The sequence below is a fragment of the Poeciliopsis prolifica genome, unplaced genomic scaffold (genome assembly GCF_027474105.1).
Source record: "Poeciliopsis prolifica strain line A6 unplaced genomic scaffold, Auburn_PproV2 SCAFFOLD037, whole genome shotgun sequence".
In the NCBI taxonomy this organism is placed as follows: Eukaryota; Metazoa; Chordata; class Actinopteri; order Cyprinodontiformes; family Poeciliidae; genus Poeciliopsis; species Poeciliopsis prolifica.
The window spans coordinates 1757004-1777663 of NW_026562412.1; the positions used below are offsets into that span (position 1 = coordinate 1757004).

The following is a 20660-nucleotide window of genomic DNA, read 5'->3' on the forward strand; positions in this document are numbered from 1 at the left end:
ATCATCATTATTACCAATATGATTGTTATTCAGTGTAAAGTCAGTTATTAAATGGTCGTTATCGTCATACTTTCTGCACCTACCGATGACGAAGTTGCTGGTGGACGTGTGGCGCTCCTTCACCGGCATCGGCTCGCTGGACAAGCTGCTGCTGCGGCTGCTGGTTCTGGAGGAACTGGGGTCACTGGGGTAGATGGTGATGCTGCTGGTCATTTTGCTGCTGCTGGTCACAATCGGCTTGGTGGAGATCTTGGGTTTGCCGTTTGTTGACAAGGAGTCTGAAATCATGACTTCCTTCCTGTCGATCTCAACAATCGCGGGCTTGATGACGGCCTTTGACCTCAGCGCCTCCCGGGGGCTGCAGACTCTCTGGATCTCGATGGACGACGGCGTCTGCACGGGAGTGTGGCGGCCTCCTCCGTCGGCCGACTGCGCCCTGCTGAGCAACTCCTCGTCGAAGGAGCTCCTGGAGGAAGACCCCTCCGAGTGCGAGTCGTGGACGTGAGGGTATCTGGTGTACCTGGAGCTGGTTGTCCTGCTGCTCACCGACGCGCTAATCGTCTCAGCCGCAGGTTCCACTTCTGAGGGTCTTGAGCCGGTGGATTCGGTCTCAGATGCAGATGAATGGGTGTCTGAGCCGGGGTCGTTGGGCAGCAGAGGAGTGACGTGAGATCTGTAGGCCGTGTACGACCCGTTGGCTGTGGATGCCAAAGACTCTTGAACGGTGTCTGTCGGTTCCTGATCAGAGGCGGACACTGCCTCCTTCTCCGCTGCAGACACGTTGTTCGCGATAACCCTCTCTGGCGTAGCGTCGGAGTTGTTCGACTCCGTGTCACTGCCTCCGTACGCTTTAGAGAACCTCTCTTTGGTCTTCACCTCCGCGTCCGTCTGCTTGAACGGTGTCCTCTGAGGCTTCGGTTCATTAGCAGCTGGAGGGTAACGGCTCAGGACAGACGCCTTCTTAACTTCGGAGGAATGCGAGGCTCCTTTTGGGCGTTCCTCAGGAAATCGAGATGTAACTCCGTTGTCTGAAGAAACGGTAGCAGTCGTGGTTTTGGGAGTCCGTCTGTTCCTCAGAGCAGGACTCAGAGGTCGCCTTGTCATCTTTGGGGAACTTTCGCCTTTGCCCCTCAGCATGGTTTCTCTCCTGTGCTGAGGGGAAAGCTCCCGGACCCGGTGCTTTGGAGAGCCTGGTTCTGGAAACGCTGCAGAACTTTTAAATTTGGGCTTCTCTTGCCTGAAGCCCATCGATGCCACCTCCTCGTTCTCAGCTTTGCCATTTTCCAGGACCTTCGCAGGGTTTCCGTTGCCGTGCTTTTCAACATTCCCGATTCCTTTACCCCCAAACCCAGCTTTTCCATACAGCTGCATCCGGAGCTGCTCCACCTGTTCGCTCAGTTGGCGAGATCGCCTTTGCTCCACCTGAAACTTCTCGTGAAGCTCTCCGTTCTTGAACTGGGAGTTCTTCAGATCCTCCTCCACTGCCTCCATCTGCTTGAGGCGGTTCTTCAGCTTCTCCACTTCCTGAGTCAGCTCCTTTACTTTGTTGTCTTCCTCCTGTGAGCCCTTCTTGATCTCAGACTTGTTGACGATGCCTAGCTTCTCATCTGCCAGCTTCAGGAAGTCAAGGTTCTTCTTGCCTGACAGTTTACTTGTGAAGAGCGCGGTGGAAGAAAGTTCATCCTCAATTCTTGAGCTCATGAAGTCTGAATGATCCAGGCTTTTTCTTTCCTCTGAAAGCTTCTGAATGATCTTCTCATCCTCTCTTTGCTTCTCCAGCAGCTTCTTCCGCTCGCTGACAAACGCCTGAGTGAAGGCCTTGAGCTTCTCCAGCTCTTTCGCCAGCGCCTGCTCCGCCTTGTCCAGCTTCGTCTCAGAGCCTTCGACTTCCTTCAAGCGCGTTCTGAGCGTCTCCAACTCCGAGGAGAGCTTCTTGGTCAGGTTCTTCTCCTCGTTGAGACTCAGGCACAGTTGGCTGCAGTCAGACTTGCTTTTACCAAAAGCTTCCTCCAGTTTCTCCAGTTCAGCCATCCTCCGCTGAAGACGCTCGATTTCGCCCTTTAGCTCCTTGGTGAGGTTTTCCTCCTCTTCCAGTTTCTCGCGGACCGTGCGGCAGAGGTCCTCGGCTTTGCGTACCTCCTCATCCTTGCCCTGGATCTTCAGCAGACGTTTCCGTAGCGCCTCCACGTCACCCAGCAGGGACGAGTTGCTGCCTTCTGCTTGGATGATCTTGTCCTGCAGAGGATGGAACCATTACTCATGTCAGTCCTATAATAAATCTCCAATTTGTCTTCATCAACCATTTCAGACACATTGAACTAGCAACAGAGTCATGTTCAGGTTGGGTTTGGAGACTGGAGGTCAAATTCGTAAATGGATATTCATCTTGTTGTTAAGTTAGCTTATAGCAGGTAAGCTACATAAAAAATTACACATGTATTAATTTAAATTTAATACTGTAAAATATTTCTGGCCCCACGTTAATCTTAAAAACTAATTCATTCAGTTCTTTCATTTGACACGGTGGAAAAACTAATAATGAACCAATTATGAATTATTGTAACTTTAGGTTCCAAAAGTGCCAATTACAATGTAAATACACAATAACAAATATAAAACAGGAAAAGCTTAAATCACAAGATGTCTTGACATTAATTTGAAGAAGATTATTGTAATAATCTGGCTGTGATTCCTGTAAAACTCGACCCAAACTCCTGAAGTTGAAGCGCCACCGACCTGCAGGTCAAGCAGCTCGTCCTCAGACTTCTGCAGCTTGTTGGTCGCTTCTTCCAGCTCATCCAGCCTCCTGCCGAGACTCTGCAGCTTGTGCCGTAAGTGGCGGTGCGTCATGTCTTTATGATCCGACATGGCTGCTAACTTCACAACCGATTCTTTCCTCTTTGTTTTCGACGTCGTCGTTATTTGATAGCAGCGTTTTGGGACTTCCACATCTGTGTGGCAGTGATAGCTGGACCTCAAGGCACTCGCTCTTCTGGTCCTCTTGTCAGCCTGACTTGTTGCAGTTGTTTAGGTCTCCAAAATTGGCTCTAAATGGTGTTTAGCAGACAAATCTGTCATCTGTAGGAGAGAAAGACAGGAAATGACACTAATTAGTCATCCATGATTTGTCAATATCAGTTGCTGTTCCCAAAAGTAGCGAGAAAGACAGAAAAATGAGTCAAGAGTAGCTGATTACGCAGAGTAAAACAAAATCATCCTCTAAGTTCACCAAGAAGCTTGTTCTGAGTCAAGGTTACATCGAGCAGAGATAAAGCAGCTTAAGATACAAAATTCAAGTGTTGTTATGATAAATTTCAGTGTGAATTTTGTGTTTGTGAATCATTAATGCTGCAACTGAAGCATCAATGTGGTTCAAGACTTCAAACTTCCTGAGTTAATCCCTGATGGTCCTTTATGGGGATTTTTTATTCAGTTTCTAAGCTCCATAAAAATGTTGTAAAATGTCCCATTTTTCCATGGATTTTCTGATACGACAGTCGGTCTGATAATTTTATGTTCTTATTATGAACCTGTTATAAAAACTAGAAAACAATCAGTTGTTTTCACCTTGAAATGCAAAACATATGGAGGAAAATATGCAACTTCATATTTTTACCATCAAAATCAAAAGTGTCACTTTCTTATATTCATGTCAAGAGTTACTTTTCACACTCAACATGAGCACAATTTTCAAATCAGAAACCCTTTTTGCTCCTGAATTATTGAATAAATAGATAGATGAGCTCTACAAAAATATTTGTAGAGTTTTTAATCTTATTCAGGTTCTTCAACCGTCAGATTAAAGCAAAGTTCATCTTTACAAAGTTTCAGGAACTCCTGATCATTCATGGAGATTTGTTTTAGAAATGTGGACTGTGAGCTATGACATTAGCATTAGCGGCTACATGCTTAGCACTGACATGCTAATTTAGGCTTGAAAAGCTTGTCTGATTGGTTAACTCCTTTCAGCACAACTTGAGCACATCAGAAGTATTTTCAGATCCAGTCGGATCCAGTCGGATCAGTGCAGAAGCAGAAATTAACCTGCAGCAGGTTTGATGGTGCGTCAGATTTACGGGTGTACCAGAAACGTGAAAATAAAATGGTTCCAGCTTCAAACTTTTGCATGTAAAAGTAAAACAGAAAAATAAATTCATTGTGTTAAAATCAACGTAAATCATAAAAATTGACATGCTAAAGTCCCGGCCATAATAAACAGAAAACTAAAACACTCGTCATCAGTTTGTTTGTTTTTTCCTTATCATTAGGAAAGCCTTGTATAGAGGACAAAACAAGTCAGAGAAGTAAATTTAATATATTCCAGATTTCAGAACAGACCATCAATGCTTTTATGAATAAGCCTGTCTTTCACCATCCTTTGTCGTAGGTTGTGTGTGTGTGTGTGTGCGTGTGTGTGTATGTGTGTACATGTGTGTGTGTGTGTGTGTGTGTGTGTGTGCAGCTCTGTTGTCCCATATTGATCCCCTCTTCCTGCTGACAGCAGCACATCTCGACTCGCCGCCCAGCTGCTGCTCCCTCAGCACCGTCACTAAGAATCACCAGGACCGCCATGACTGCCACCAATATGGCCGCCCTGCCGGTCAGGGGGCGGGGTTAGTGGTTGCTACGGGTCACCATAGATCTCATGAATGATTCAGGTAGCGGCATCACCCCCCCCCATCAGCTTCACAGAGGAAGAAAGGAGGTCCGTATCGACCCGATTGGAGGACGCCACATCTGGGCTCATCATCACTTGTCCCCCCTCCCAACCCGACGGCCGGCTCCACGGATCCTCTTCCTCCCGCTTTACAGCTTCACCATCCTGAAGCCTGAAACCACAACACAGGAGGATCTGCACAGCTTCCTCCGACGTCTCGCCGTAAATCTGCGTCTATATGAACCATGTGTGCAGAAGTCTTTGACGTGTCCTTTGAGATGGAATAATACACTTTCTATACTTTTATTTGGTGTGATGAAACCCAAAGCTGTCTCCCCGCAGCTCATTAAAAGTCTTATTAGAAGTAAATATGCTTTGAACGTACACATGTCATGGGGTTGTGCTGGTTCAGCAACGCTGACATGAACAGATAAAGTCCTGGAGGATCAGAGGGAAGCAGCCAGAAACACCTTCGCTTTGCTGGGATCCAGCATCGTCGCTGCGACTGATCCCAGTCCAGACTAAAAATACAGCAGGAGATTCTCATAAACACATCAAAGACAGATTTGGTCAGTGGTGGAAAATATTTCAGCTCTTCGTGGCGAATCAGGGCTGCAGAATGAGGATCGGGCAAAAACGCTGCCACTGAAAACTAGAAGCAGGAAAACGGTTTACCTGAGTTAAAATAATATTACGACCAGCAGCTATGGAGGGTTTATTGGGAAGCGAGTCCTAAATCAGCTCAAATGTCTAAAAATCTGTTGAATGTTTGTTTTTCCCTTCTAAATTAAATTCATCTCACTTCAATGAAAGATAAATATTATTAAATATTTATCTGAGAGCTAAATGTATAGCTTGCTAGCTAAAAATTTTAACTGGCTTTAATATGATAAACATTTAGCCTCATGCTATATATTTAGCTCGTTGTTAAGCTGTAAAACTAAATACTTAATAAACTAAATAAATTTCTGTTTGCATGAGAAAATAGAAATATTCCACAGAATATCTGGAAAGTCAAAAATCTTTCCACATATTCTCAACAGGCTTTAATTAGGCCATTCTGTCATCTCTGACTCTACGTTTATTGTCGTGATGGAAGATGAATCTCCTCTGCAGTCTCAAATCACTTACAACCTCCCCACAGCATAATGCTGCCACCACCATGTTTCACTGTGAGCTTTATACAAAGTTCTGCTTTTTTAATGTTTGCCATAAATTAACATTTTCATCCTGTCTGACCGCAGCGCTTTATATCTAAAACTGTGGATGAATCTAAAACTCTGCTGTTCTCCTTCAATCTGAGAATAAAAGTCAAACATCTACAAGACGTGGCTGAAGTTCAGCAGAAAAGTTCTGTCAACCACTTCAGAATTTCTTAAAAACCCAAACACACACACACACACACACACACACACACACACACAACACACACACACACACACACACACACACACACACCAAGGTTACAGCAGAAAGCATATAATTAAGGCTTCAGGCCTGACCGTTCCCCTTTAGTACATTTTGTTCTGTGCAGAGGAGCAGCAGGGGGAGAAGACCCTCTCTCTCTCTTCTTGCACTTGACGTTAACTTGGTTTTGAGGCTCTTCTGCTTCATAAACACGATAATAAACGGTCCAATCAGAAAGCCTGTCTCCTTGCAGGGAACGGGCCACAGGAACGGTATTTATGCAAACGTACTGATGTGTGTGGATGGATGCTGGCGCAGCACTGGAACCACAAGATGGCGGAGACCTGAAGCTTGGCCCAAATGCCCCGGTTTCCAAGATAAAGAAAGTCAGCGTCCTATAATGGTCGGTTTGCCGTTTCCTGTGCTGTCATGTTGGATTTTCTCCTGTTTCTCGCACTCTGTCAGTCTAGAAAAATGTCAACATGGAAGGTACGATTTCATTTCTGCAAAAGTACGACTGAATGTACAAAAAAGGGTCGATAAATAACAGAGAGCCGTGTTTCTTCCCCACAGATTCTGACATGACGGGAAAAGGAGTGAAGAAGAGTTTCGTTTTGCGGGAGAAAGGGAACCGCGTCACCACCACGACAGAAGCTGGGAGGCTGATGTTCACGACGGCGAAAAGTTAAACAAGAAAAGAAATCATATTTTTCACCATGTTCATGTTATTCATGTCAAGGTTTCAAACTAAATATAAAAGAAAAACAAGAACAAAACATTTTTTGACAAAAATTAGACTGGAATAAATAAAAAAAGGAAAAAATAACTGAAATGGGAACAAAATCCAGCAAGAAATTGGAAAAAAAAAAAATAATATATATATATATAAAACTAAAAAAAGAAACAAATGGGAAGAAAATGAGATAAAAGAGGCAATAATATGCAGCTCATTGTCTGACGCACATCAGATATTTGTCAATAAATAGTTTGGTTGCTGAATGATGAATCCTGACCAATAATCAAATCACCAGTGGCTGTTTGGGTTATTGATTGAATTTAGAGATGTCTGAAATCGATTCATAAAAACCCAAAGTGTCTTCATGACACTAAAGTAAATCTTTAATTTGAGATCATGGAAGTGCTGACGGCAGACCTTCCCAACGATCCCAGAGCGAGCGATCTGCCCCGAGCACAAACTCTGTGACCCCGGTGACACGGCGTGAGCCGCGCTGCCCTCCGAACCTATTTAAAACTCCCAGCAGCTGCTCAAACACTCCAGCAGACATCGAACCCCCAACCGGCCCGGCCCAACCCGACTCGGGAGGCTGCGTCTCACGTGAGCTGCTCCTGGAGGAATGCGAGAGCGTCACACTGATAAGAGGAAACACGGCAACACTCGTAAGAGTCGGCAGCTCCGAGGAGCCGGGAATGAAACCAGCAACCAGGAGCTGCTGCAGCCAGCAGGCTGCGAAACAGGGAAGTACAGACGACTTCTCACAGTCCTGCATGAATTCACCAAGATTGGAGAAAAATTACGTTTATTAAAGAGGCGATCAGACCTGCTGTCGGTTAGCAGGATGTTCCACACAAATAATAAAACATCTGAATTTATCTACATTTATCTGATGGCCAGAAAATAAATGAGCCCAGATAAAAAATAAAAAACCTCAGAAAATACACCCCGGCAATCATAAAGTCATAAATACAACAATAAATAAAATCTAACTGGTGTTTTATGTGCAAACTGCTGTCTTTATAAATGTGTTTTCTTTCATGTTTGAAGAGCAGAAGGAACATTTCCACCTCAGAGGGAAATAAAGTTTGATCTTTTCTTAAAAAGCTAAAACAGCAAGTCTTTATGCTCAGTTCAGATTTTGATTATTATTTACTTTGTTGTCTGGTTGTTCATGCCACCACCAGGATTCCTTAGGACATAAAAAATCATTTCTGCAATAAAAATTTATTTTTCTTCTGAAAAAAAACTTTCTTGATCTCCTTTAAAGTTTTATTTGTTGCCTTTTTATTGATTTATTGTCATGTGGTTACATATAAACATATGCAAAGGTAAATTAATCCATGCTCCATACTCCTTTTTATAATGTAAAAAAATATCATAAAAAAGCCAAGATGTAAAACTTTCTCGGTTTAATGAGTTTTATGCCTTGTAACAAAATAAAGTTCTCTCCTCCGACAGATTATGATTTATTAAAAAGAAATAAAGCGACTCGCTCGACTCCCCCTGGCCTGACGCTCAGAGGTCAATTTATCCCACCTGGGCTTCCGTAGCTAAATACCAAAACAGGTTTTACTGGAAGCTATTGCTAAAGCGCTACATCAACAATATATTTAGTCAGAACTAACGTAAAATCTTGATATAAACTTTGTGTTTAAACAAGTTAATGCTGAGGTGCTATATTCAACCTGCCTATACCCTCCACAATAAAAGCAAGAATATAAATATCTAAGACTTTAGAAATGATCAACAGTCCATAACCAAAACATCAACTTTAATCAGCTGAAATTTCATAAAACAGCCAATTAATCAAGAAAAATGACCTCAGGGGAAGCGACGTGTACTAAATGTTAGCAACAACTTGAAGCGCTAAGGGAAAAGTTAGCGCCGCTAAGTCAGCCTGGCTCATGTTCTCATGTTAGCTTTGGTCTAAAATGACACGTTTGCCGTGGAAATGTGACAAATTGAAACTTTTCGGGGAGTGTGAATGTTTTACTTTTTTAAAATCTTTTCTGCGAAGAGATGAAAAGAGGAACTCAGACTTACTGTAACGATTCATCACACTCCCCTGCAGAAGCCCTGCATCCTGCAGAAACACACAGAGGGCATGGGTTAGGAAAAGAGGAGCAGCGGTCATCATAATATCAGAGCACACACACACATAGAGACACGCACACGCCATCTTTCACCAATGTCATCTGGTGCACTTGGCAGGAGCGAGGCTGACAATGCAGCCACTGTAGGGGAGATTGTTCACAGTCAAGCTAACCGGCTAAGGATGAGCTAACGGCTCAGATATGGGACTCATGCATGAGCAGACAGGCAATGTTTGGCCAGCACAACAGAAGGCCCCATTCAGCCGACTGCAGAGGCGCGCGCGCGCGCGCACACACACACACACACACACACACACACACACACACACACACACACACACACACACACACACATGGAGGAAACTCTGCCGACTTGCAGCATTCCATGACAGTAGTGTTCCATATGTTTGGTTAAGCCGAATCCAGGTCCAAGAGTCTGGACTGAATCAGGAAGGAGGAATCGATTCAGTCGGAGCAGAAGAACCGATTCAGTCAGGAATCGATTCAGTCGGAGCAGAAGAACCGATTCAGTCAGGAATCGATTCAGTCGGAGCAGAAGAATCGATTCAGTCGGAGCAGAAGAATCGATTCACCCAGCCAGCACGCATGAGTGGGCCCCACTTGTGTTTGATGTGGGCTACATGGGTAATGAGTGGGCATGGGTTTTATCTGGGCGAACTGCATGGGACACATATGGTTAACCTAAAATGAGACCCATATGGGCTGGCCCATATGGGCTAAATGCATGGGCCCTATTCAGCAACTAGGTGGGCTATCTGGGAATGGGATAGTACTGGGCAACACTATATGGGGCCCATGTGGTTTTCAGTATCATGGGCCCAACATGGGAAGCCCATGTGGGCTGACCACATTGAACCCACATGACATCAGCATGGGCTGACCATATATGGGTTAGACCTGGGTGTGGATATGTGGGCCCCAGTCCTTTTTAAGTGGGCTATCTGGGAATGGGATAGTACTGGGCAACAGTATATGGGGCCCATGTGGTTTCAGTATCATGGGCCCAACATGGGAAGCCCATGTGGGCTGACCACATTGAACCCACATGACATCAGCATGGGCTGACCATATATGGGTTAGACCTGGGTGTGGATATGTGGGCCCCAGTCCTTTTTTAAGTGGGCTATCTGGAATGGGATAGTACTGGGCAACAGTATGTGGGGCCCATGTGGTTCTAGTATCATGGGCCCAACATGGGAAGCCCATGTGGGCTGACCACATTGAACCCACATGACATCAGCATGGGCTGACCATATATGGGTTAGACCTGGGTGTGGATATGTGGGCCCCAGTCCTTTTTTAAGTGGGCTATCTGGGAATGGGATAGTACTGGGCAACAGTATGTGGGCCCATGTGGTTCTAGTATCATGGGCCCAACATGGGAAGCCCATGTGGGCTGACCACATTGAACCCACATGACATCAGCATGGGCTGACCATATATGGGTTAGACCTGGGTGTGGATATGTAGGCCCCAGTCCTTTTTTAAGTGGGCTATCTGGGAATGGGATAGTACTGGGCAACAGTATATGGGGGCCATGTGGTTTCAGTATCATGGGCCCAACATGGGAAGCCCATGTGGGCAGACCACATTGAACCCACATGACATCAGCATGGGCTGACCATATATGGGTTAGACCTGGGTGTGGATATGTGGGCCCCAGTCCTTTTTTAAGTGGGCTATCTGGGAATGGGATAGTACTGGGCAACAGTATGTGGGGCCCATGTGGTTCTAGTATCATGGGCCCAACATGGGAAGCCCATGTGGGCTGACCACATTGAACCCACATGACATCAACATGGGCTGACCATCTATGGGTTAGACCTGGGTGTGGATATGTGGGCCCCAGTCCTTTTTTAAGTGGGCTAACTGGGAATGGGATAGAACTGGGCAAAACTATGTGGGGCCCATGTGGTTTCAGTATCATGGGCCCAACATGGGGAGACCATGTGGGCTGACCACACTGAACCCACATGACATCAGCATGGGCTGACCATATATGGGTTAGACCTGGGTGGATATGTGGGCCCCAGTCCTTTTTTAAGTGGGCTATCTGGGAATGGGATAGTACTGGGCAACAGTATATGGGGCCCATGTGGTTTCAGTATCATGGGCCCAACATGGGAAGCCCATGTGGGCTGACCACATTGAACCCACATGACATCAACATGGGCTGACCATATATGGGTTAGACCTGGGTGTGGATATGTAGGCCCCAGTCCTTTTTTAAGTGGGCTTACTGGGAATGGGATAGAACTGGGCAAAACTATGTGGGGCCCATGTGGTTTCAGTATCATGGGCCCAACATGGGGAGACCATGTGGGCTGACCACACTGAACCCACATGACATCAGCATGGGCTCATGTCATGGGCCCAACATGGGGAGACCATGTGGCGTGACCACACTGAACCCACTGTGGGTTCAGTGTGGTCAGTACATATCCACGCCCAGGTTGGACCTGGGTGTGGATATGTAGACCCCAGTCCTTTTTTAAGTGGGCTAAATGAGACAAAATTGTAGAACAATGTACAGGGGTTGGACAATGAAACTGAAACATCTCTCATTTTAGTGTGGGAGGTTTCATGCCTGAATTGGTCTAGCCTGGTGGCCAATCTTCATGAATTGCACATTGCAACAGTAAGAGCAGAGTGTGAAGGTCCAATTAGCAGGGTAAGAGCACAGTTTTGCTCAAAATATTGCAATGCACATAACATTATTTGGGACATACTGGAGTTCAAAAGAGGGCAAATTGTTCACCAAGACAGCAAGTCTTTGTGATGTATCAAGAGCCACAGTATCCAGGGTAATGTCAGCATACCACCAAGAATGACGAACCACATCTAACAGGATTAACTGTGGATGCAAGATGAAGCTGTCTTAAAGAGATGTTTGGGTGCTAACCTGGATTGTATCCCAAAAACATAAAACCACGGTGCCCAAATCACGGTAGAATTAAATGTGCACCTCAACTCTCCTGTTTCCACCAAAACTGTCCGTCGGGAGCTCCACATGGTCAATATACACAGCCGGGCTGCTATAGCCAAACTTTTGGTCACTCGTATCAATGCCAAACGTCGGTTTCAATGGTGCAAGGAGCGAAAATCTTGTGCTGTGGACAATGTGAAACATGTATTGTTCTCTGATGAGTCTACCTTTACTGTTTTCCCCACATCCGGGAGAGTTACGGTGTGGAGAAGCCCCAAAGATGCATTCCAGCCAGAGTGTTGTATGCCAGAGTGAAGCATGGGGGTGGATCATTGATGGTGTGGGCTGCCATATCATGGCATTCCCTTGGCCCCATACTTGTCCAAGACGAATTGATGCTGTATTGGCCTCAAAAGGAGGCCCTACACCACGCTAATAAGTTATTGTGGTCTAAAACCAGGTGTTTCAGTTTCATTGTCCAACCCTGTAGTTAACCTGTCACTTTCAAAATTTTGACTGTATGTCAAAGCAAAAGCTGCAAGAGCAAGATTCTCAAAACTTGGAAAGAATTACCCGAGATGTCAGCTTTATAGTCTTTGCCAAGGCAATTGTTACTCAGCTGGCCTCTAATGGAGTTGATGTAAGGTAAATTGTAGAATTTAATTTTTTCCTTGTAGGAAACCTCGACGATAGTAAAGGTTGGTGACCTTGACCATTGTCGAGGTCTCCAGGACGAAGGTGACCTCGTCTTGGAGATCACCCAAGGATATATTTTGCTGATAGAACAGAACATCCATGTCTTCCTAATGTTTGAACCTAAAACATGTTCACTGTGTGATATCTATGCCTGGCTCATTTACAACACTAGGCTTCCAGAGGACCAGGATATTAAAACATTAAAAATAATTCTACAATGCTTTAAACCAGTTCAGTATTGCTCTAGCCACACTTTGAACCCTTAACATTTTTTCATGTTATTATTTTATGCTAGAACAGTCCAGTCCAGTCTCCAAGCCAGTACGCATGAGTGGGCCCCCCTTGGGTTTGTAGTAGGCCATATGGGTAATGAGTGGTCATGGGTTTTATCTGGGCAAACCTCATGGGACACATATGGTTAACTAAAATGGGACCCCTATGGGCTGGCCCATTTGGGCTAAATGTATGGGCCCTATTCAGCAACAATGTGGGCTAACTGGAAATGGGACAGAAATGGGCAACACTATTTGGGGCCCATGTGGTTTCAGTATCATGGGCCCCACATGAGAAGCCCAATGTGGGCTGTCCACATTAAACTAACATGACATGAGCATGGGCTAACCATACATGGGTTGGACCTGGGCAGGAAATGTAGCCCCTAGTACTTTTTTTCATGGTCTAAATGGGACAAAATTGTAGAACATTTTAATCGACAATGTGGTTACCCTGTCACTTTCAAACTTTTCACTGTATGTCAAAGCAAAAGCCAGTTCAGTATTGCTCTTGCTACACTTTGAACCCTAACTTTTTTTCATTTTATTATTGCAGTCTGAATGTCTTAAAACATTTTTTTGAAATAATCTGTTTGAAATATATACGTAAACTCATATTCTGGTGCTTACTCAAAATTAAGCACAGAGTGGTCATGGTTGAGCTTTAGTCCTTGTTTTATTTTTAATAATAATAACTTTTTTTTTATTTTATTATTATTTTTTATCAATTGGATGTTTAGACATCCATAGAGTTTACTGCAGCCTGTTCGCAGCAAGATTTAAATTTTTATTTGGACAAATAGTTCAGATCAGACCATTGTGAAAAATATCACAAAATGTTTAGAAAATAAACAAAACTCATTAGCAAGTGAGAGACAAGAGTAAAATTTTGAGCATCTGTTTTTTCATATATTTGCAAACATTTTCCAAGTCATCAGTATAAATAAAAATAAAAATAAAAAAACGTAACATTTCTGTTAATGATTCATTTGGTTCCAATTACCTTTTTGTTCATTGTTTGCTCTGAGGCACCGTTGCCAATAAAGGTTGGTGAATTGAAGTACCGGTAGGCACTTTACACATCCACTGAAGAAAATAGTTCCAAAACATATTTGAATAAGGAGGACAACGAAATGTATTTATTTACATTGAGAACTTTTGCTACATCGGTTTTACATTTGTTAAACCGATGTAGCACTCTCAAAAATTAATCTTGTGTTTCTTGGAAAACGTAAAATGACCCGCGGATGGATATGCGGTTTCAAAATCAAGCCTGTTCTCTTCATCAGTCCGTTGGCGCGGAGTCTGCCTGTTGGCTGATCTACGAAAGAATCTGTAAGTACATTTCTTCTGTTTTACCTAGTACCAAATTTTAGGGAGAGATTTTAAATCGCTTGTTAAAAAAATTGTTGCTCGTAACAAATCGGACGACAGTATCCCAAAAGAGACTTAATTGTTATTGTTATTTTTGCTTTTCTTTAGGGTGATACTTTTTCTGATATTGCTAACACACACAGCTACACACAATAAGCAGATTTTAGTGCAGACCGATTTCAAACGCAGCGTTGTGGGCCAAACCATTTTCAAATACCGCCGCCATTCTATTTGTTGAGCTGCCATTGGTTCATTTGAGCGCCAACGAGGCAGAATGAAATCGGTTCACTGAAGAATCTATGTTGCTAGCAGAGGTTGTTACAAAGTGTCTGGACACAATAAAACCATTTGTATGATTTAAAAAGAGTAACTATTGTGCTTTCATTCTATGTACTTGGGCTTTTAATAATCTTTCTCACAGTCACATCAGCATGCATGGGTGGGTCTCATGTATGGATTCAGGCTGGTTTGGCTGGGACCCATGCAAGATTATTATTGTCGTTTTTTTCAATAAAACTGCATTGAATCGTTTAGCTTTGGGCTATATAGGTAATGATAAGAGGGCATGGGTTTTATCTGGGCCAACTGCGTGAGGCTCAAAAGGTTAACCGAAATGGGACTCATATTGTTGGCTCAATTGGGTTAAATGTATGGGCCCAATTCAGCATTAACGTGGGCTAACTGGGCATGGGACAGAAATGGGAACACTATATGGGGCCCATGTGGTTTCAGTATATTGGGCCTAAAAGGTTTTTTGTAAATAGGATGAAGGCATTGTAGTTCATATTTTTAAATTCTTTTTTTAATTGTTGTGTGACACTTTAAAGCGTTTTGTTATGTCATAGTTTATTTCAATCTGCCGCTATTGTGTTGGTCTAGAGTAGTCATCAGTGTCAGGGTTCCTGTGTGTGTATGTGAGTGTTGCATCTTATTTCAGCGAGGATCTTTGTGAGGAGCCCGTGGAGCTTGGCACAGGTGGAGGAGCAGCAGAATCTTCAGTCTACGCTAGATTGACTGAAGATTCTACTGGTGTATGCTAGATGGTTGCATACACCGGTAGTCACTCTGGCCTCTCCTGTTGTGAACAGTTTTCTGAGAACGTTTCTGTGTCTACTAGAAGTCACCTGGTCTCTGTGTTTGTTCGATCCTAGGGGTTTTGTCGCCTCATTCGAGAACTCACCAGTGAATACCTGCCTGTTCGCTCCGCCGATTCCACTGCCTCCACTCCACCCTTCGAGCTTCCAGCTCTCTTCCATTCCCACCTCGCATTTACCTTCGGAACCGCTGCACACCCTCTCTCAGGAACCTGGCATCTCACACCCACGCCTCGAAAGACCCGCACCGAAGTAAGCCTGTTCCTGTTTCCCCTCCGATCACTCATTCTAAGCCCGTCATAACTAAGTTCTCGTTTCAGGCCAACCTGGTCGAGTGGTCCTCACCCTTCCGCTGATGTCCGGGAAATAGATTTTATTTTGTCCTGTTGTAAATAAATCACTCACTCATCCCTATCCAACGTGTGGTTACTGCATGTGGGTCCGTAAATTGAAACCCATCATGTCAATCAGTGGCCAAGCCTGAAACAAATATTGAAAGATGAAGAAATTCTTTTTGATATTTTTGCAATATTTAGCTAGCAGTTATGTGAAATGTACTTATATTTAATTGTAGCTCTAATTTTTTATATGTGCAATGTTTTAGGCTTTATTAGTTACATTTATAGTGATTTTCTAAACTTCTCTTAAGAGTAATACTACTGTCTTAGTCCTGTCACGTTAACAAAGAAATTAGGATAATTGCAAAACTGTTCAGTGTTTACAATATAAGGCTTCAGTAGTTAATCCATACAAAGGCTGTTTTGCCTTAATTTTTTTATTTTTTTGAAAAGTCTAAATGTTATATTGCACTAATAAAATATATATTTTTGCAGGCTTCAAGAGGATCAGCGTGTGAAGATCACTTTATAATGATTTGAAAAAGGTAGATTAATATGTTAGTGAAATTAAGCACATAAGAGTGATATAATGACAAACTGATGAACAAAAACAAAATGTTGTCCTGTTATTGTCATTGTACTTAAGGTTGCCATGGCTACAGAAATTGGAGGAGCATCCTTAGATGACACAATACAACCAGCTGTGCGATTCCTCATGTCCCATGAACTGGAAGTCCAGTTCAACCTTTTTGGCCAACATTGGAAACAAGCTCTTGGACCTGCGTCTCTTTGATGTTTTGTATGGTAAATATCAGTTTTTATTGTCAGAGTAACTTTTTTTTTCACTTTTCTTTCTTAAACATATGTTAATTTATTTTGGTTGTTTTATGCTTTTGTTTGTTATTTTTAGTAATGTTTTTAGGTTAAAAATTGAGTCTTCAATTTTTGGTTTTATTTGAACAGTATTCTTTCACTGTTGTTAAGAACTTAAAAATTTGAAGGTAATATTGTTTGCATTTCAAACAATATTAAAATAACCACAAAACCACGATAGAACCTAGTAGTTGATTTATATAGATGGATATATTTTAAATTTACAGTAAGAATATAGTTTCTGTACATAATAATGATGACTCAAGAGTCCTTTTGATTATGGCATATCTCTGCAAGCATTTTTGCCCCATGAAGGGGGAGATGCAAATCTCATGAATGTTACATTGTGCTAAAATGAAACACTAATACAATTTCTACCTTTGCTTGTTATTTCAGGGGACTTAAAAGAAATTATCCATCTACAGAATCACACAAGCATACAGCAAAGACTCTCGAAGTGGTTTACTGGAGCCCGAGTGGAAGTGGAAATAGACTAGAGAGACTGCCAGTTCAAACTCAGGTTGGGGAGGTCTTTCAAGATGGACAGTTTCAGTAAAGTATGAGAGATTTCAAATTTAAGCATGCATATGGCATGTAGGTTATTTTTAAAAATGTTTAACAAAAATGTATTGTGAAAGATCTATATAGGTGTGTATATTCACATTGTGTGTATCAATGTGAATATACGTGTATAAAGTTATATAGATAGTATTTAGATGTATACATTTATAGACCTGTAGGAAAATATGTAGGTGTCTTTATTTGTGTGCATCTATAGATATATATTTATAGATCTGTTTATAAGTTTGTTATAGTAAACTAGCTTCTGTTATTTTCAAAGATGTCGTGAATAATTGCAGATTTCTTTTTGTGGCACCATTTCCTGAGTATTAATGAAGTTCTAATAATTGCTGTAGTGAGGTAAAAAATAACTCCTGACAATATTTTAAATTACTAAATAAAAGCCTTGAGCAAAATAAATTTTTCATCTCTTTTTTTTTTTATTTTTTATTTGAACACGTTTTAAGCTAGACTTTGGATTGTTGATCAAGATTGCATATCTATGAATGTAATTCACATCCAGGTTAGATGAGAATTGTTCCTACAGGATTAAGGCATCTGGGTCCCGCTGAAAGCCCAGTCAGCACCCATTGAAATCAACCTGGGCAAACCCCTGTGGGGCCACCATGGAAACCGTGGACAAACCCACTTGTTACCCATATTCTAGCCCAGTTCAGACCCAATTGGGACCCAGGTAAATATTCTTGACAGCACCCTAGTGGGCCACAGATGAGCCTCATGTAAGTTAACCACATGGGCCCCACTGAAAACCCAGTTAGCACCCATTAAAATTTACTTGGGCAAACCCATGTGGGGCCACCATGGAAACCGTGGACAAACCCACTTGGTACCCATATTCTAGCCCAGTTCAGACCCAATTGGGACCCAGGTAAATATTCCTGACAGCACCCTAGTGGGCCACAGATGGGCCTCATGTGAGTTAACCACATGGGCCCCACTGAAAACCCAGTTAGCACCCATTGAAATCAACCTGGGCAAACCCATGTGGGGCCACCATGGAAACCGTGGACAAACCCACTTGGTACCCATATTCTAGCCCAGTTCAGACCCAATTGGGACCCACGTAAATATTCTTGACAGCACCCTAGTGGGCCACAGATGGGCCTCATGTGAGTTAACCATGTGGGACCCACTGAAAACCCAGTTAGCACCCATTAAAATCTACTTGGGCAAACCCATGTGGGGCCACCATGGAAACCGTGGACAAACCCTTTTGGGACCCATATTGCCTGCCCACTTATATCCCATATGGGGCCCACCTAGGTGTGCTGGCTGGGCAGCCGGAGCAGAAGAATCGATTCAGCCGGAGCAGAAGAACCGTGTTTCCTGTTAGCTTTAGCCTGATGCTCCTCGTGTTTCAGTCAAAGCAGAAAGAAAAATAAAGCGCAGCTTCCAAACCAGGATTTGTTAAAGTTACTCAAACCAACCTGAGCCACCCAAACTTGTTAAATTCTGGATTTGACTAGGCCAGAAGTCTCACTGTAAAACAGCCAAAAAGCAATAAAGAACCAACTTTCTTTCTTTTATTTGTTTGTGAGGTCGACAAATTCAACATAAGCAAATATAGACATAAAGCTTCTGTTGCACGAAGTTGGCAATAAATTATTATTGCCAACTTATCAGGCAAATATATTTATTTTGGATATTCAAAATGTCATCCTGTTCCAGAGTTAAAATATTTAGAAGAATTTAAATTTTATTGATCTTTGAGAATGTGTTCTTGTATTATTTTGCCATTAAATTGGTCTGAAAACCACAATCTTATTGTTTATTGCAGTAACTGGTCTGATAATAAATTTAAGTAAACAGCCGGCCGCTTAAAGATGTTCATGTTCTCGATTAATCTGGATAAATTAGTGTTATGGATTTTTGTTTTGCTTCATAAATAAAGAAATGGTTATTTAGAAACTGAAAAAACAGAAGAAATCTGTATTAAAGTAAATAATCATTTGAAGGTGAAATCAAGGGTTCATTCACTGATTCTCAGTTGAATGTTGGTTGTTACTTTGACTAGGTCATTCTACTTTTCCAATCTGCAGCCTGTAAGAGGTTTTCTAAAAACAAGTTTCCTAGATTTAGTTCCATCCTCCCAGCATGATGCTGCCAACACCAGGAGGTCTGATAGGAGGGACGACATGCAGCGATTCCCAACGTAGCGTTTAGCGATGCTCTAAAGTGATAATGTTAAAATAATACAAGAAACAGTTTATGACTGTAATGATGGACTCTGCATCGATTTCAAAGGTTTTCAGAACAAGAACCAACAGAGAAACAGAAAATCTTTGCAACAAAATGAACCTTAAAGTGCAGGAAGGAACGTTTTCAGACGGACAGACGACAACCCGAAGGCAGAAGAAGCCAACGTTCGTTTTCCTGGAGAACATTTCATGGCCTTAAAGCCATCCTGGCTTTCAGCAGCCAGGCGGGCCGAGCCTGCATGGGAGCCCATTTCCTGTGAGTGATTAGGGGGAGAGCGTGTGTGTGTGTGTGTGTGTGTGTGTGTGTGTGTGTGTGTGTGTGTGTGTGTGTGTGTGTGTGTGTGTGTGTTCAGTGGGGTCTGTGGTTGTTTTGTCTGCTAAGGGGGAAAGGAATGCCCAAATCAAACACAGTGAACAGAATGCAAAGGAAGACCAAGGAAAAGTAAAAGAGGCAAAAACGACTGAAATAAAATTATTCATTTAGATTGAAGGAATAAAAAGATGAAAAGTGGAACAGAGTCTGAATCTTCATCTGCATTCCTGCTGCATTCCTGCAGCACAGCAAGGTGGGGTCAAACCTTCACCTCTGCACTCGTCAAATGGAAAACTGTTCAGCTCCTGAACTTCACCGTGAACCTGCAGAACCAGCCCTAATGTTTAATAACTCCCAGCTTTTCAAAGCGCCGCCGAGACGTTCACACGCTACCGGCCGGTTCCCAGCAGCTCCTCATTATTCAGCCCCACTGACAGCCAACAATGTCACAGAACGGCTTCAGCGTCACGCGGCGCAGGAACGGCCCAGCGGACGACTCAGCAGAACCTGAGGATGCAACACGTGTCGACTCTCCCTCTCCTTTTCACCAGAAAAACTAGAAGAGGAGAAAAAATGATGCGAAGCTGAGTCAGCAATGAGATTGGTTCCTGTAAAAACTTCGGCCTGATCTCTGATTTTCACTGTGATGCTGACCTTGTGGTCAGAAACTCAGACAAATTTATATTAATCACAATTAATCGATAACTGAATTAATTTGATTGCCCACTAACTGATGTATTCAGATTCAAAAAAGGCCATTTACCAAAAAAAAAACAACAAATAAAGAGCTGTAATTAAATAATTAAGCCAAAACCAGGAATTCAAGATGAAAACAGTTTTGTCTATAAATATGTTTCAGCCAAAGCTCCTGAAGAAATGATGCTGTCCTGCATTTTAGGAACTAAAATGTTTATTTTTTTAATTTAAAAAAATTATTCAATTATTTGTTTATTTGAATCTTTTATTGTTTTTCTGATATTTTATAAAAAAGGCTTGTTACATGTACACAATGTTTCATCCAATTAATCGTTAAAAAAAATCAACAGCTTCATCAATGACTAAGATAATCGACAGTTGCAG

At 42.7% G+C, this 20660-nt stretch overlaps 1 protein-coding gene and 1 long non-coding RNA gene across 6 annotated transcripts in view; one reads left to right on the forward strand and one right to left on the reverse strand.

Annotated features, from left to right (window-relative positions):
• The window catches only part of luzp1 (leucine zipper protein 1), a 43974-nt gene that overhangs the window by 9264 nt on the left and 14050 nt on the right, over positions 1 to 20660 (reverse strand). For 3 of the 4 annotated variants that reach the window (XM_055053242.1, XM_055053244.1, XM_055053243.1), the window contains exons 2-4: positions 8844 to 8883; positions 2737 to 3078; positions 84 to 2235 (exon numbers count right to left, since the gene is read on the reverse strand). In XM_055053242.1, coding sequence (XP_054909217.1) covers positions 84 to 2235; positions 2737 to 2868 — 2284 coding nt within the window. In that variant the 5' untranslated portion in view covers positions 2869 to 3078; positions 8844 to 8883. The remainder of the gene's footprint in view (positions 1 to 83; positions 2236 to 2736; positions 3079 to 8843; positions 8884 to 20660) is intronic. The other variant, XM_055053246.1, reaches the window with a different exon arrangement.
• On the forward strand, positions 13794 to 17358 carry LOC129374702 (uncharacterized). 2 transcript variants are annotated; one of them, XR_008607534.1, is made up of 4 exons: positions 13794 to 14143; positions 15120 to 16159; positions 16261 to 16418; positions 16884 to 17358. It is a non-coding gene; the product is annotated as an uncharacterized LOC129374702 (long non-coding RNA). The 2 variants fall into 2 exon arrangements; XR_008607535.1 differs by having other exon boundaries at positions 15334 to 16159.